This window comes from Stomoxys calcitrans, chromosome 4 (genome assembly GCF_963082655.1).
Source record: "Stomoxys calcitrans chromosome 4, idStoCalc2.1, whole genome shotgun sequence".
NCBI lineage: Eukaryota > Metazoa > Arthropoda > Insecta > Diptera > Muscidae > Stomoxys > Stomoxys calcitrans.
The window spans coordinates 12,906,304-12,923,005 of record NC_081555.1 but is presented as its reverse complement, the minus strand read 5'-3'; the positions used below and the strand labels follow the sequence as shown (position 1 = coordinate 12,923,005).

The window sequence follows — 16,702 nt, the reverse complement described above, 5'->3', positions numbered from 1 at the left end:
ATAAATTTTTTGGTAATATTTTCTTATAAATAAGGATGGCTTTAAGGGACTAACATGTCCTGAGCCATAAGGAGAAAATTTTATATGGAAAATAGCAAATAATTAACTATGTATATGAATTTTGCTTTTCGATGTGTAAAAAATTTTAATTCTTTTTAAAAATCCATCATTGATGTTTTGCTGCTCATTCTAAATTGTAACCCTAAGTTGGCTGCTAACATCTTTGGTTCCGGCAGCTTAGCATACTCCTATTGCGTACCACTTTCTATGATTTCTGCATCCTTAAGGCTTTTTGCTGGCTTTGGCATTAATAATCCCAAGCATCCAGCTATAATCAGGGATATGGCCGAACTATAGAGAGCTTCCTCACAATGTGTTTCTATAAGGGCACCTAAAGCATTGCTTCCAACCACACTGCCGATGCGACCTAACATTAGGGAAATACAAACAGCCATGGCTCTGTAAATAAATAATAAAAAAATAATAATAAAATAAATTAAAAAAATAATAAAAAAAAAATTTCCAAAAAAAGAAAAACAACTTCAGTTGCGTTGCCAACGGTCAAATTTCTAATACAAATTTCCAATTCTTTATTGAATTCTATACTTTTTCCAATTTTTAGCCAAATTAGATGAAAACTGAGGCTTCCATGGGCTCAAGATGGGCTTCATGACAGCATCGTATTTGAAAAAAATCAGCCAAAATTGCGGATGCTAGGTACTAATGATGTCAAATCGAAAGTTGGATTTATAAGCGAGAAAATTAAGGGTATGAACCGATTTGGGCCGATTATTGAATGTTCAAATAACCCACACCGTGCAATTTCAGCCAAATTGCATGCTAATTGCGGCTTTTAGGAGCTCAAGAAATCTAATTCAAATATCTTTTTATGAGCCTATCTGGTCGGTATTTGGTGGGGCTGTTGGAGGATATAAGCGTACTTCGCATACAAAATTTCAATAAAATCGGACGAAAATTCAGGTTTATAGAGGCCCAAGAAGTAAAATTCGGGGATCGGTTTATATAGGGTCTATATCAATTTATTGATCGATTCAGATCATGCTGTCCAGGTATATGGAGAGTCAGAATTGAAGTCTTTTCGTCGAATTTCAGCAAAATCGGATAAAAATTTAGGCCTCTAGCGGCCTAAGAAGTCTAAAACCGGAGATCGGTTACATGGGGGCTATATCCAAATCTTACCCGACGTAGCCTATTTGCAATCTTCAACGACCTACATCTATAAGAAATATCTGTGCAAAATTTAAGCGGATATCTTTACTCCTTCAGCTGCTTTCATGATTTCGACAAACGGAGAGACGGGCGGATGGACATGGCTAGATCGAATTGATAGAAGTCAAGATGATGAAGAATATATAACTTTACGGTGGTGGTTATAAAAAAACAATTAAAACGCATTATGTTCGGCCGAGCTTAACTTCTTTGCGTACTCAACACCACGGAAATAGAAATATTTATCACAAATTTCAGAGAAACCCGTTGAAAAAAGCATTAATGAACCCAAGAGGATTATTCGCGAAATGGGTTTACAGCTGTATGTAGACCTATGATTCAATCTATATTATTTGGTCAACGGTATCCAGGGGTCATAAGCAAAATACTATTGTTTTTGGCCCTCGGGTAGTAACTTTGCCTTTTGTGAACCCAAGATCATAAATCGGAAGAATGGTCTATACAACAGCTACGTCCAAATATGGTACGATCTGAAACCTATTTTGCAGAGACGTCATAAGGTTTCATGCACGTTACTGTTCCCACTTTATGGTGATAAATTTGCCCAAAACCTTAAATCGGAAGATCGGTCCATATGCCAGCCATATCCCATTATATCGTCCGATTTGAACCATACTCGTCAGGGATGTCGCGTAGACTTACACAACTCATTGTTTCAAAATTGAGCGATATTGGGAAATAAATGAGACTTCTATGGACTTAAAATATTAGATTAGGAAATAGATCGTTACGGACCATGCCGATTTGGACTATACACGCCAAGGATATCGGGGTCTTACGGAACTCTACTAAATTTTTCATAAACATTCCATTAAGGAACAGGGGATATTAGCACAACTCATTGTTCCAAATTTGATAATAAATAAATCTTTATGAGTTCAAAACATTAAATCCGGAATCGGTACACATACATACTTATATGGCATTAAAATCCAAATATGGTCCAAAGTGGCCCATACTCGGCGCGGACGTCTAGTGTTCTAACGCAAAGTATTGCGCAAGATTTTAGTGAAATCGAGCCCAATACCTTAAACGGAGGGAAGATGTGTGCATATGGCAGCTAAATTAAAATATAGACCGATGTTGGCCATATTAGGCACAAATGTCGAGGAGTCCTACACAACTCACTGTTCCACAATGGACTAAAGGTGTCTAAGTTAGTTGGTTTAAAGACGGCCACTTTTACCTCACGTACCTTAAATTTGTTGGATAAATATCAACAAGTATGGTATTCATAACACTTGTTCCAAGACCACAGCACAGCATAATGACAAATAAATAGATCGCCAATAAGGGAACGGTGGTTAGCAGGCTTAAAATCCCACAAACTCCAGTGGCTCCGAGAATTATAACTGCAAAAAAATTATAATTATAAAACTTATTAAAAAAAAAAACATCAAGTCACGACTTACATAAAATACGAACACGATCAAATTTGCGATTAGCATAAATAACGCAAAGTAGCAGGCTAACATAGATAAGCTCTAAAACAAGAGTGTGTGTATAAGTGGAAATCTCCAATTTGGTGACACAGGAATTCTGCACCAAATTATCCTTAGAAAAAAAGTAAATCGAAATAAAAAGAAAAAATTTAAAAATGGAAAATGCATTACCATACTATGATCCTGCATTGTAGAAAAATTCGAGGATTGAGTATATCGCAGCATATCACATAGATAACGTGGCTCTTGTGATTGCTCCACATATAGCATAACATTATTCAGGATATAGGGGAACCACATATAAACTCCATGAGCCGAAAAGAAAGTAATAAATAGAATAATGGAACCCAATACAGTTTTACGTATATGTTGGCTCATAAACAAAGGAGCTGTTTGATCCCATATCATAATCCAAAGGGCTCCCAAAGATTTAATATTTGTAGAGTTCTTGAGTTTGCGTATGGGTGTATCCAAATCAGCTACCAAAGAGGTTATCTAGACATGGTTAATACATCTTATACAAAATATGTTGATACATATTGTCTTTAAATAAAAAAATTACCTCATAAACATCATTTTTAAGTTTATTTTTTCCTTTTGTATTCTTGTGGTGCATATACTTCAAAATATCCAGGGCTTCACTAGGTCTATCCATGCCTAATAAATATTTTGGACTTTCGGGCAAAAATTTAAAGAGTATACCACATATAAATCCTGGTATGCCACAGATAACAAAATATAAACGCCATGGCCTGTAGGTTATACCCAATAGGGGTATTTCAAAACTCCATGTTTGATTAATGAAGATCCATGCGATAATGGGGAAGAATATAGCGCTGAAAGCTGCAATCAGTGAGCCCCATAATATGGCATTATTACGATGCTTAGAACAATGGAATTCACCCATATAGGCGTATATTGTGGCCGAAGCTGCCGAAATGCTAAAACGGGTGTAAGATTAATAAGTAAATTATTTATGCAGAAGGTGGTGCCCGATAGTGAACAATGGTGGTAGCACTGGACCTCTTCGAGGCTTTTGACACCATGTGCAACACAAAAACTGTCCTCTCGCCATTACATTCTAATCAGAAATGGACAACAATACACTACCACAGATAAACTCCTATGCCCGAGGGTCATAGAAAAACAAACAGCAGCATTCGTGCAGTGTAAGCTACTTCGTGTGTCTGCGTTCGTTGGACGCATTGTTGTTATTTTACATAGCTCCTTCTTTACTTTAATTGGCTATGACAGAACATTTGTTCCACTAGCCGAACGTGGAATAGCATTCCAAGCGCCTCGATCTAATGCGCTCATTCTAAAATCTCGGACACCAAGTTTCGAGGTGTCTCTCACCACTTGATCTTTCTATCGGACCTTTGATCTTCCCGGTTTGCGTGTACCACCGTGTTTACCTTCAAAAGACTTCTTTGCTGGAGCTTCTTCATCCATTCTGACAACATGACTTAGCCAACGCAGCCGTTGTCTTTTGATGCGTGTAACTATGCTATCGTCGTCATACAGCTCATACAGTTCGTGGTTCATACGTCGCCTATATTTTCCATTTACGAAGAATCTTTCTCTCAAATACTCCAAGCACTGCCTCATCTGCTTTCACAAGTACCCATGCTTCAGAACCATACAACAGCACGGATAGTATCAGTGTCTTGTATAGTCTAATCTTCTTCTTCTTTTGTCTGCTTACTTAATCCAAAGTAGCATCTGTTAAGCAGTCAGTCATTCGTTTCGGTTACGGCGGTGCCGAGGTAGATAAAGTTACTGACTATCTCAAAGTTGTGGTTCCCAACTTTCTCCATTTTCTTTATCTGCTCGGTTGTACAAGGCTTTTTGGGAGTGGAGACCATCCATTTCGTCTTATCTCCATTTACTGCCAGACCCATTTTCACTGACTCTCTTTCGATTCTTTCAAAGGCTGCAGTTACTAATTCCGGTGACCGACCTATGATATCGATATCGTCGGCATAGGCAAGTAGCATGTGCTCTCTTGTAATTAGTGTGCCATATCTATTCACATTTGCATCTCGTATAATCTTCTCCAGCAGGATATTAAAGAGATCAAACGATAGGCTGTCTCCTTGTCTGAAACCTCTTTTGGTATTAAATGGTTCGGAGAGATTCTTTTCTTTCCTTACTGAGGAGCGTCTACCAGCAAGTGTCATCCTGCAGTGTTGATTTGTCCTTCTCGGGTCTTTTCCAGGATTTGTTGCAGTGTGAATATCTGGTCCAAGGGGGATTTACCAGGTCTAAATCCGCATTGATAGGACCCAATTATCGCATTGACTTTAGTTTTAAATCTTTCACACAGTACACTCGAGAATATCTTGTATGTATGTAGTTGGCACATTCCGTCTTGTCTCCTTTCTTGTGTACGGGACATAGTATGCTGAGGTTCCAATTATCGGCTATGCGTTCTTCTAGCCAGATTGCGCAGGTAAGCAGATGCATAAGCCTTATCAGCCTGTCGCCTCCGGTCTTAAATAGTTCAGTGGGTAACCCGTCGGCTCCTGCTGCCTTGTTGTTCTTTAGTCGGGTCACTGCTAACTGGACCTCATTCTGACTGGGAGTTACACATTCTATACCATTATCATTGATTGATTCGGCGGTATCCTCTTCGCCACTAACGTCGGACACTAGCAATTGGGTAAAATGTTCTTTCCATATCCTCAGCATGTTATCTGTGTCAGTTACCAGATTTTCTTCTTTGACTCTGCAGGAGGATGTGCCTGTACCAAAGCCATCGGTTTGATGTTTAATTCTTTGATAAAATTCCCGGACTTCATTCTGACTCCTGAACATCTCAATTCGCTTACACTCACGCCTTTCCATTCCATTTTTCTTTCTGCGGAATAGACGTTTCTCCTCTCTCCTTTTTTTCCCGATTCCTCTCCTTCATATTGCTCTAAATGCAGCATTCTTGGCTTTAGTAGCATCTCGAGACTCTTGGCTAGTTTCATGAGTTTCTTGGGGGAGGCTTCTGGTACTCAAGTACAGATTTCGCGGCATTTTCCATGGAGTGGGCAATAGTTTGCCACTGCGCCATTATATCATCGGAACAAGGAGTGCTTTCATCAAGCAGTTGGGTCAGTCGAGTGAAGTATGCCGCTGCCATCTGTTGTGTTTGCAGCTTTTCAAAGCCCAGCTTCCGTGCAGTGTCAGATCGTACTTTACTCGACATGTTCAAACGGTTGCAAACCTTTGCTGCAACAAGGTAGTGATCCGAATCTATATTCGCTCCACGGATCGATCGTGCATCTAACACGTTGGATGAATGCCTTCCATCTATCACAACGCGATCAATTTGGTTCCTCGCGTTTTGGTCAGGTGATAACCTTTGTGAATATTTTTATGGTGAAATCTGCTACTAACTACCATGTTTTTTGCCGCGGCGAAATCTATCAGTCTCAACCCATTACTGGACGTTATCTAGTGGAGGCTAAACTTTCCGACTGTAGGATCAGAAATGTCTTCCTTCCCTATCTTCGCATTAAAATCTCCCAGAACGATTTTAACGGAGCTTCTTCACCTCGTCGATTATTCGATTTTACTGCCTCTCATACAAACACAATTTAGCATCTTCAACTGTGTTAGTGGGCCCATCACTGATATAAATCTAGATATTTGGTCTTTTTTGATGGCAGGTATCCTGTGCACCCACCGGTTGCTTCATTTTGATATTTTATATGTACTTACAAGATTCCATTTAAAAATCGCAGAATGACAATCATTTCGAAATTCACCGAAAAACTTGATATAAGTGTCACTATAAAGGCCAGTAATAGTGTAGGTTTCATGGTTCGCTTACGACCCTGCGTATCGGCAAGCAAGCCCCAAAAGTGCGAACTTGCAATAATGCCTAGAAAGCATATGGCTCCTAGAACACCCTGTTGCTGATAGGAAAGATTCAGATCACAGGCCACAACCGGCAAAGCAAAACTAATGCCCACTGATTCCAAGACGATGTTGTTGAGGACAACACCAGAAAATAATATGATTTGGATATTAAATAATCCAAAGTCTGAAAAAAACCGAAATATAGTAATTTTTTCAAATAACCGTATTATTGGGCAGTTTTTACTTACGTGCTTTCTCCAGGGCCTCATCAATGGTGGCGGCATTTTTTGTAGCTACCTGATTATCCTTCTGAGACATTATGGAAATACTAAAATTGTATCCCTTTAAAAGTTAAATGCCGGTAATTTTCCTCTAGATAATTTTTAGCCCATTGCCATGTTGGTAATGAATGTGTTGTATCTTTTTAAAGATTGCCTACATCATTTCACCACTATTATAACTTTTGCTACTTTAGCTGCAGGTAGTATATCAATTTTTTTCTTATCACTAGGTCCCTTGTTCTGCCATATTTGCTTAAGACTAATAATTGGATACAATATTTAGGCATTAAGATGATCTTTTTGAATCTTTGCGCAAATATATACACTACATATCAAAATAAAATGTAGATCATTCGGCAAATAAGGCTGAAAAGTAAATTTTTGACATTCAAGGTCAGCAAGCCAGCGACCTTTTGGGGGATAAAAGTTCACCATGATGTCAATTTTTTTTAAACGTAGTCTATAAGAATTTTTTGACGAATTATTGAGTGAGAAAAGAGAAATATTTTTTGAAAGGAATTAACTATTTTACTCCTCCACAGAGGAGGCCACCGTAGCGCAGAGATTAGCATGTCCGCCTATGACACTGAACGTCTGGGTTCAAATCCTGGCGAGACCATCATAAAATTTTCAGTGGCGGTTATCCCCTCCTAATTCTGGGGACATTTGTGAGGTACTATCTAAAAACTTCTCCTCAAAAGAGGTGTTTTACAGCGGCATGCCGTTCGGACTCAGCTATAAAAATGAGATGCCTTATCTTTGATCTTAAACTTGAATTGGACTGCATGTGAGAAGTTTGCCCCAGTTCATGGGCAATTCATTGAAATTTGCATTTACTCCTCCACGGAGGTCCTTATTTGTATAATTTTCAATAGTTCAAAATGATCCAAGACAGTTAAAAATGTATAAAACAATTTTTTTTATTGGTCTCTGCAGTTATAGGCTCCAACATCAATCAATTTTTGTTCTCAATAAATAAGTGTTTCATAACCGGACTTAACATCAATCACAAAAAGTTTAAACCAAGTTTTAGAAACCATTACTAGAGCAGTTCATCCATATTCATTACTTGATCCATTTCACATTAAATACACTTTAATAGTCCCTTTATTATTCTCTTGGCCCTCCTCTGTGGACCATAAAGTGCGAAAATCTTCTTCAATGGGGCTTTGACTGATGTATTTTAATCCCTATTAAAGAAATATGTTCACCTTTTTTAGGATCAAGGATGATAGATGAACCTACCAAAACTATAAAATGGTATTATAGAGACGCAAATGCTTATATGGTTGCTCTGCTTTAGTTTTTTCAGTAAAATTCTATTACTCTCAACTTTAAATTCAAACGGCTTATTAGTTCAAATGTTGTACGATAGATCTTGCAAATATTTGTTTAAGCAAAAGCGCCATCTAGAAGCAATCAGCTTAATTAATCCAATATTTCTATAAACGTGAGATGTAGGTTCGCTTTAATATTGCAGTTATCCTACTATTTAAAAGATGGAGCCTACAATCTCCTAAGAGGGAATTATGCGCCATTTTGTGTTTTTTTTCTTTAAAAATAAAATGTTTTGCTAAAAAATAAAATATGTGAAATATTAAGTAATTTTATTTATTGTACGAATCGTTTTCGAATTTCGAACTGCAGAATACTTTAAAACGAACGAAATTCGAAAAAATAAAGAAGTTACAGCGTTTTTGACCTTCAGCATGACCTTGAATTTTTACGCCAAAGAGGATTTGGTTTTTGCGATGTTTTTCATAGAAAACTTTATATTATTCCTTCATCTAGCACCACTACGGAAAGATATTTTCCTCACAAATCCAAAGGTGTCTGAAAAATTGCGAGGTTTGCAAACTCACCTCGATTTTTTAGCATTTTTCGGATGCTAATGATGCGATTTTGAGCTTGTTTTTTGAGGGGAAAACATAGGAGTTAAACTTATCCGATTTTTTTGCCATTATCTTCAATACTGTATACTCAACTCGAAAAATTTTTTCGCATCAAAAATTGAAAATTTTCGCAAGGGGTTAGCCTTTGCTAAAAAAATACAAAAAAAAAATAAAATGTGAAATTTTACGTAATATTGTTTATTGTACGAATCGTTTTTGAATTTCGAATTGTGGAATACTGGAAAATGATCGAAATGCGAAAAAATGAAGGAGTTACAGCGTTTTTGACCTTGAGAATGACCTTGAATTTTTACGCCAAAGTAGATTTGGTTTTTGCGATGTTTTTCATATAAAACTTTATATTATTCCCTTATCTAGCACCACTACAGAAAGAGATTTTCCTCACAAATCCAACGGTGTCTGAAAAACTGCGAGGTTTGCAAACTCACCTCGATTTTTTAGCATTTTTCGGATGCTAATGATGCGATTTTGAGCTTGTTTTTTAAGGAAAAAGCATAGGAGTTGCACTAATCCGATTTTTTTGCCATTATCTTCAATACTGTATACTCAACTCGAAAAATTTTTTCGCATAAAAAAATTGAAAATTTTCGCAAGGGGTTAGCCTTTGCTAAAAAAATCCAAAAAAAAATAAAATGTGAAATTTTACGTAATTTTGTTTATTGTACGAATCGTTTTCGAATTTCGAACTGCGGAATGCTGGAAAATGATCGAAATTCGAAAAAATGAAGGAGTTACAGCGTTATTGACCTTAAAAATGACCTTGAATTTTTACGCTAAAATAGATTTGATTTTTGCGATGTTTTTCATAGAAAACTTTATACTATTCCTTCATCCAGCACCACTACGGAAAGAGATTTTCCCCACGAATCCAACGGTGTCTAAAAAATGGTGAAGTTTGCAAAACTAAGGAAGTTACAGCAATTGCAAACTCACGTTGGTTTTTTTGAATTTTTTGGATATTAATTATGCGATTTTGAAGCAATACTCTAAAGTTTTCAAGGAAATAGGAAAGAGTATTGCTTCGTCCAGCACCATTACAGAAAGGGATTTTCCTGACGAATCCGACGGTGTCCTCAGAATTTTGAAATTCGTAAAACTAACAATGTTACAGCAATTTCAAACTCACCTCGATTTTTTTTACCATTTTTCCAATATTAATTATACGATTTTGAGCTTGTTTTTTGAAGAAAAAACATGGGACTTGCACTAATCCGATTTTTTTGCAATAATCTACAATACTGTATACTCAACTCGAAAAATTTTTTCGCATCAAAAATTGAAAAATTTCATTTGATAAAAAAATGCAAAAAAAATAAAATGTGAAATTTCACGTAATTTTGTTTATTGTTCGAATCGTTTTCGAATTTCGAACTGCGGAATGCTGGAAAATGATCGAAATTCGAAAAAATGAAGGAGTTACAGCGTTATTGACCTTAAAAATGACCTTGAATTTTTACGCTAAAATAGATTTGATTTTTGCGATGTTTTTCATAGAAAACTTTTTATTATTCCCTTATCTAGCACCACTACGGAAAGAGATTTTCCCCACGAATCCAACGGTGTCTGAAAAATGGTGAAGTTTGCAAAACTAAGGAAGTTACAGCAATTGCAAACTCACGTTGGTTTTTTTGAATTTTTTGGATATTAATTATGCGATTTTGAAGCAATACTCTAAAGTTTTCAAGGAAATAGGAAATAGTATTGCTTCGTCCAGCACCATTACAGAAAGGGATTTTCCTGACGAATCCGACGGTGTCCTCAGAATTTTGAAATTCGCAAAACTAACAGTGTTACAGCAATTTCAAACTCACCTCGATTTTTTTTACCATTTTTCCAATATTAATTATACGATTTTGAGCTTGTTTTTTGAAGAAAAAACATGGGACTTGCACTAATCCGATTTTTTTGCAATAATCTACAATACTGTATACTCAACTCGAAAAATTTTTTCGCATCAAAAATTGAAAAATTTCATAAGGGGGTAGCCTTTGCTAAAAAATGCAAAAAAAATAAAATGTGAAATTTCACGTAATTTTGTTTATTGTTCAAATCGTTTTCGAATTTCGAACTGCGGAATGCTGGAAAATGATCGAAATTCGAAAAAATGAAGGAGTTACAGCGTTATTGACCTTAAAAATGACCTTGAATTTTTACGCTAAAATGGATTTGATTTTTGCGATGTTTTTCATAGAAAACTTTTTATTATTCTCTTATCTAGCACCACTACGGAAAGAGATTTTCCTCACAAATCCAAAGGTGTCTGAAAAATTGCGAGGTTTGCAAACTCACCTCGATTTTGTAGCATTTTTCGGATGCTAATGATGCGATTTTGAGCTTGTTTTTTGAGGAAAAAACATAGGAAAAATAAAATGTGAAATTTTACGTAATTATGTTTGTTGTACGAATCGTTTTCGAATTTCGAACTGGGGAATGCTGGAAAATGATTGAAATTCGAAAAAATGAAAGAGTTATAGCGTTTTTGACCTTGAGAATGACCTTGAATTTTTACGCCAAAGAACGTTTGGTTTTTGCGATGTTTTTCATAGAAAACTTTATATTATTCCCTTATCTAACACCACTACTCAAAGAGATTTTCCTCACCAATCCAACGGTGTCTGAAAAATTGCGAGGTTTGCAAACTCACCTCGATTTTTTAGCATTTTTCGGATGCTAATGATGCGATTTTGAGCTTGTTTTTTGAGGAAAAAACATAGGAGTTGCACTAATCCGATTTTTTTGCCATTATCTTCAATACTGTATACTCAACTCGAAAAATTTTTTCGCATCAAAAATTGAAAAATTTCATAAGGGGGTAGCCTTTGCTAAAAAAATGCAAAAAAAATAAAATGTGAAATTTCACGTAATTTTGTTTATTGTTCGAATCGTTTTCGAATTTCGAACTGCGGAATGCTGGAAAATGATCGAAATGCGCAAAAATGAAGGAGTTACAGCGTTTTTAACCTTGAGAATCACCTTGAATTTTTACGCTAAAATAGATTTGATTTTTGCGATGTTTTTAATAGAAAACTTTATATTATTCCCTTATCTAGCACCACTACAGAAAGAGATTTTCCTCACAAATCCAACGGTGTCTGAAAAATTGCGAGGTTTGCAAACTCACCTCGATTTTTTAGCATTTTTCGGATGCTAATGATGCGATTTTGAGCTTGTTTTTTGAGGAAAAAACATAGGAGTTGCACTAATCCGATTTTTTTGCCATTATCTTCAATACTGTATACTCAACTCGAAAAATTTTTTCGCATCAAAAATTGAAAATTTTCGCAAGGGGTTAGCCTTTGCTAAAAAAATCCAAAAAAAAATAAAATGTGAAATTTACGTAATATTGTTTATTGTACGAATCGTTTTCGAATTTAGAACGGCGGAATGCTGGAAAATGATCGAAATTCGAAAAAATGAAGGAGTTACAGCGTTATTGACCTTAAAAATGACCTTGAATTTTTACGCTAAAATAGATTTGATTTTTGCGATGTTTTTAATAGAAAACTTTACACTATTCCTTCATCCAGCACTAGTACGGAAAGAGATTTTCCCCACGAATCCAACGGTGTCTGAAAAATTGTGAAGTTTGCAAAACTAAGGAAGTTACAGCAATTGCAAACTCACGTTGGTTTTTTTGAATTTTTTGGATATTAATTATGCGATTTTGAAGCAATACTCTAAAGTTTTCAAGGAAATAGGAAATAGTATTGCTTCGTCCAGCACCATTACAGAAAGGGATTTTCCTGACGAATCCGACGGTGTCCTCAGAATTTTGAAATTCGCAAAACTAACAGTGTTACAGCAATTTCAAACTCACCTCGATTTTTTTTACCATTTTTCCAATATTAATTATACGATTTTGAGCTTGTTTTTTGAAGAAAAAACATGGGACTTGCACTAATCCGATTTTTTTGCAATAATCTACAATACTGTATACTCAACTCGAAAAATTTTTTCGCATCAAAAATTGAAAAATTTCATAAGGGGGTAGCCTTTGCTAAAAAAATGCAAAAAAAATAAAATGTGAAATTTCACGTAATTTTGTTTATTGTTCGAATCGTTTTCGAATTTCGAACTGCGGAATGCTGGAAAATGATCGAAATTCGAAAAAATGAAGGAGTTACAGCGTTATTGACCTTAAAAATGACCTTGAATTTTTACGCTAAAATGGATTTGATTTTTGCGATGTTTTTCATAGAAAACTTTACACTATTCCTTCATCCAGCACTACTACGGAAAGAGATTTTCCCCACGAATCCAACGGTGTCTGAAAAATTGTGAAGTTTGCAAAACTAAGGAAGTTACAGCAATTGCAAACTCACGTTGGTTTTTTTGAATTTTTTGGATATTAATTATGCGATTTTGAAGCAATACTCTAAAGTTTTCAAGGAAATAGGAAAGAGTATTGCTTCGTCCAGCACCATTACAGAAAGGGATTTTCCTGACGAATCCGACGGTGTCCTCAGAATTTTGAAATTCGCAAAACTAACAATGTTACAGCAATTTCAAACTCACCTCGATTTTTTTTACCATTTTTCCAATATTAATTATACGATTTTGAGCTTGTTTTTTGAAGAAAAAACATGGGACTTGCACTAATCCGATTTTTTTGCCATTATCTTCAATACTGTATACTCAACTCGAAAAATTTTTTCGCATCAAAAATTGAAAAATTTCATAAGGGGGTAGCCTTTGCTAAAAAAATGCAAAAAAAATAAAATGTGAAATTTCACGTAATTTTGTTTATTGTTCGAATCGTTTTCGAATTTCGAACTGCGGAATGCTGGAAAATGATCGAAATTCGAAAAAATGAAGGAGTTACAGCGTTATTGACCTTAAAAATGACCTTGAATTTTTACGCTAAAATGGATTTGATTTTTGCGATGTTTTTCATAGAAAACTTTACACTATTCCTTCATCCAGCACTACTACGGAAAGAGATTTTCCCCACGAATCCAACGGTGTCTGAAAAATTGTGAAGTTTGCAAAACTAAGGAAGTTACAGCAATTGCAAACTCACGTTGGTTTTTTTGAATTTTTTGGATATTAATTATGCGATTTTGAAGCAATACTCTAAAGTTTTCAAGGAAATAGGAAAGAGTATTGCTTCGTCCAGCACCATTACAGAAAGGGATTTTCCTGACGAATCCGACGGTGTCCTCAGAATTTTGAAATTCGCAAAACTAACAATGTTACAGCAATTTCAAACTCACCTCGATTTTTTTACCATTTTTCCAATATTAATTATACGATTTTGAGCTTGTTTTTTGAAGAAAAAACATGGGACTTGCACTAATCCGATTTTTTTGCCATTATCTTCAATACTGTATACTCAACTCGAAAAATTTTTTCGCATCAAAAATTGAAAAATTTCATAAGGGGGTAGCCTTTGCTAAAAAAATGCAAAAAAAATAAAATGTGAAATTTCACGTAATTTTGTTTATTCTTCGAATCGTTTTCGAATTTCGAACTGCGGAATGCTGGAAAATGATCGAAATTCGAAAAAATGAAGGAGTTACAGCGTTATTGACCTTAAAAATGACCTTGAATTTTTACGCTAAAATGGATTTGATTTTTGCGATGTTTTTCATAGAAAACTTTACACTATTCCTTCATCCAGCACCACTACGGAAAGAGATTTTCCCCACGAATCCAACGGTGTCTGAAAAATTGTGAAGTTTGCAAAACTAAGGAAGTTACAGCAATTGCAAACTCACGTTGGTTTTTTTGAATTTTTTGGATATTAATTATGCGATTTTGAAGCAATACTCTAAAGTTTTCAAGGAAATAGGAAAGAGTATTGCTTCGTCCAGCACCATTACAGAAAGGGATTTTCCTGACGAATCCGACGGTGTCCTCAGAATTTTGAAATTCGCAAAACTAACAATGTTACAGCAATTTCAAACTCACCTCGATTTTTTTTACCATTTTTCCAATATTAATTATACGATTTTGAGCTTGTTTTTTGAAGAAAAAACATGGGACTTGCACTAATCCGATTTTTTTGCAATAATCTACAATACTGTATACTCAACTCGAAAAATTTTTTCGCATCAAAAATTGAAAAATTTCATAAGGGGGTAGCCTTTGCTAAAAAAATGCAAAAAAAATAAAATGTGAAATTTCACGTAATTTTGTTTATTGTTCGAATCGTTTTCGAATTTCGAACTGCGGAATGCTGGAAAATGATCGAAATTCGAAAAAATGAAGGAGTTACAGCGTTATTGACCTTAAAAATTACCTTGAATTTTTACGCTAAAATGGATTTGATTTTTGCGATGTTTTTCATAGAAAACTTTACACTATTCCTTCATCCAGCACTACTACGGAAAGAGATTTTCCCCACGAATCCAACGGTGTCTGAAAAATTGTGAAGTTTGCAAAACTAAGGAAGTTACAGCAATTGCAAACTCACGTTGGTTTTTTTGAATTTTTTGGATATTAATTATGCGATTTTGAAGCAATACGCTAAAGTTTTCAAGGAAATAGGAAAGAGTATTGCTTCGTCCAGCACCATTACAGAAAGGGATTTTCCTGACGAATCCGACAGTGTCCTCAGAATTTTGAAATTCGCAAAACTAACAATGTTACAGCAATTTCAAACTCACCTCGATTTTTTTTACCATTTTTCCAATATTAATTATACGATTTTGAGCTTGTTTTTTGAAGAAAAAACATGGGACTTGCACTAATCCGATTTTTTTGCCATTATCTTCAATACTGTATACTCAACTCGAAAAATTTTTTCGCATCAAAAATTGAAAAATTTCATAAGGGGGTAGCCTTTGCTAAAAAAATGCAAAAAAAATAAAATGTGAAATTTCACGTAATATTGTTTATTGTTCGAATCGTTTTCGAATTTCGAACTGCGGAATGCTGGAAAATGATCGAAATTCGAAAAAATGAAGGAGTTACAGCGTTATTGACCTTAAAAATGACCTTGAATTTTTACGCTAAAATGGATTTGATTTTTGCGATGTTTTTCATAGAAAACTTTACACTATTCCTTCATCCAGCACCACTACGGAAAGAGATTTTCCCCACGAATCCAACGGTGTCTGAAAAATTGTGAAGTTTGCAAAACTAAGGAAGTTACAGCAATTGCAAACTCACGTTGGTTTTTTTGAATTTTTTGGATATTAATTATGCGATTTTGAAGCAATACTCTAAAGTTTTCAAGGAAATAGGAAAGAGTATTGCTTCGTCCAGCACCATTACAGAAAGGGATTTTCCTGACGAATCCGACGGTGTCCTCAGAATTTTGAAATTCGCAAAACTAACAATGTTACAGCAATTTCAAACTCACCTCGATTTTTTTTACCATTTTTCCAATATTAATTATACGATTTTGAGCTTGTTTTTTGAGGAAAAAACATAGAAGTTGCACTAATCCGATTTTTTTGCCATTATCTTCAATACTGTATACTCAACTCGAAAAATTTTTTCGCATCAAAAATTGAAAAATTTCATAAGGGGGTGGTAGCCTTTGCTAAAAAAATGCAAAAAAAATAAAATGTGAAATTTCACGTAATTTTGTTTATTGTTCGAATCGTTTTCGAATTTCGAACTGCGGAATGCTGGAAAATGATTGAAATTCGAAAAAATGAAGGAGTTACAGCGTTATTGACCTTAAAAATGACCTTGAATTTTTACGCTAAAATGGATTTGATTTTTGCGATGTTTTCCATAGAAAACTTTACACTATTCCTTCATCCAGCACCACTACGGAAAGAGATTTTCCCCACGAATCCAACGGTGTCTGAAAAATTGTGAAGTTTGCAAAACTAAGGAAGTTACAGCAATTGCAAACTCACGTTGGTTTTTTTGAATTTTTTGGATATTAATTATGCGATTTTGAAGCAATACTCTAAAGTTTTCAAGGAAATAGGAAAGAGTATTGCTTCGTCCAGCACCATTACAGAAAGGGATTTTCCTGACGAATCCGACGGTGTCCTCAGAATTT

General features: G+C 35.2%; 1 protein-coding gene across 1 annotated transcript; it reads right to left on the bottom strand.

Moving 5' to 3' along the window:
* Window positions 1–43: 43 nt before the first annotated feature.
* On the bottom strand, window positions 44–6,863 carry LOC106087412 (synaptic vesicle glycoprotein 2B-like). Its single transcript, XM_059366526.1, has 7 exons — window positions 6,794–6,863; window positions 6,405–6,729; window positions 3,256–3,634; window positions 2,865–3,188; window positions 2,664–2,790; window positions 2,447–2,603; window positions 44–459 (listed from the first exon to the last, which is right to left on the bottom strand). Exons 1-7 carry the CDS (start codon window positions 6,861–6,863, stop codon window positions 249–251), a joined length of 1,593 nt encoding a protein of 530 aa, XP_059222509.1. The 3' UTR covers window positions 44–248.
* Window positions 6,864–16,702: the final 9,839 nt, after the last annotated feature.

Coding starts and splice junctions, on each gene's coding strand:
- LOC106087412 (XM_059366526.1), bottom strand. CDS start 6,863: ATGTCTCAGAAGGATAATCAGGTAGCTACAAAAAATGCCGCCACCATT. Junction 6,730..6,793: donor TGAGGCCCTGGAGAAAGCAC/GTAAGTAAAAAC, acceptor GGTTTTTTTCAG/ACTTTGGATTATTTAATATC. Junction 2,604..2,663: donor TGATCGTGTTCGTATTTTAT/GTAAGTCGTGAC, acceptor ATTTTTTTGCAG/TTATAATTCTCGGAGCCACT.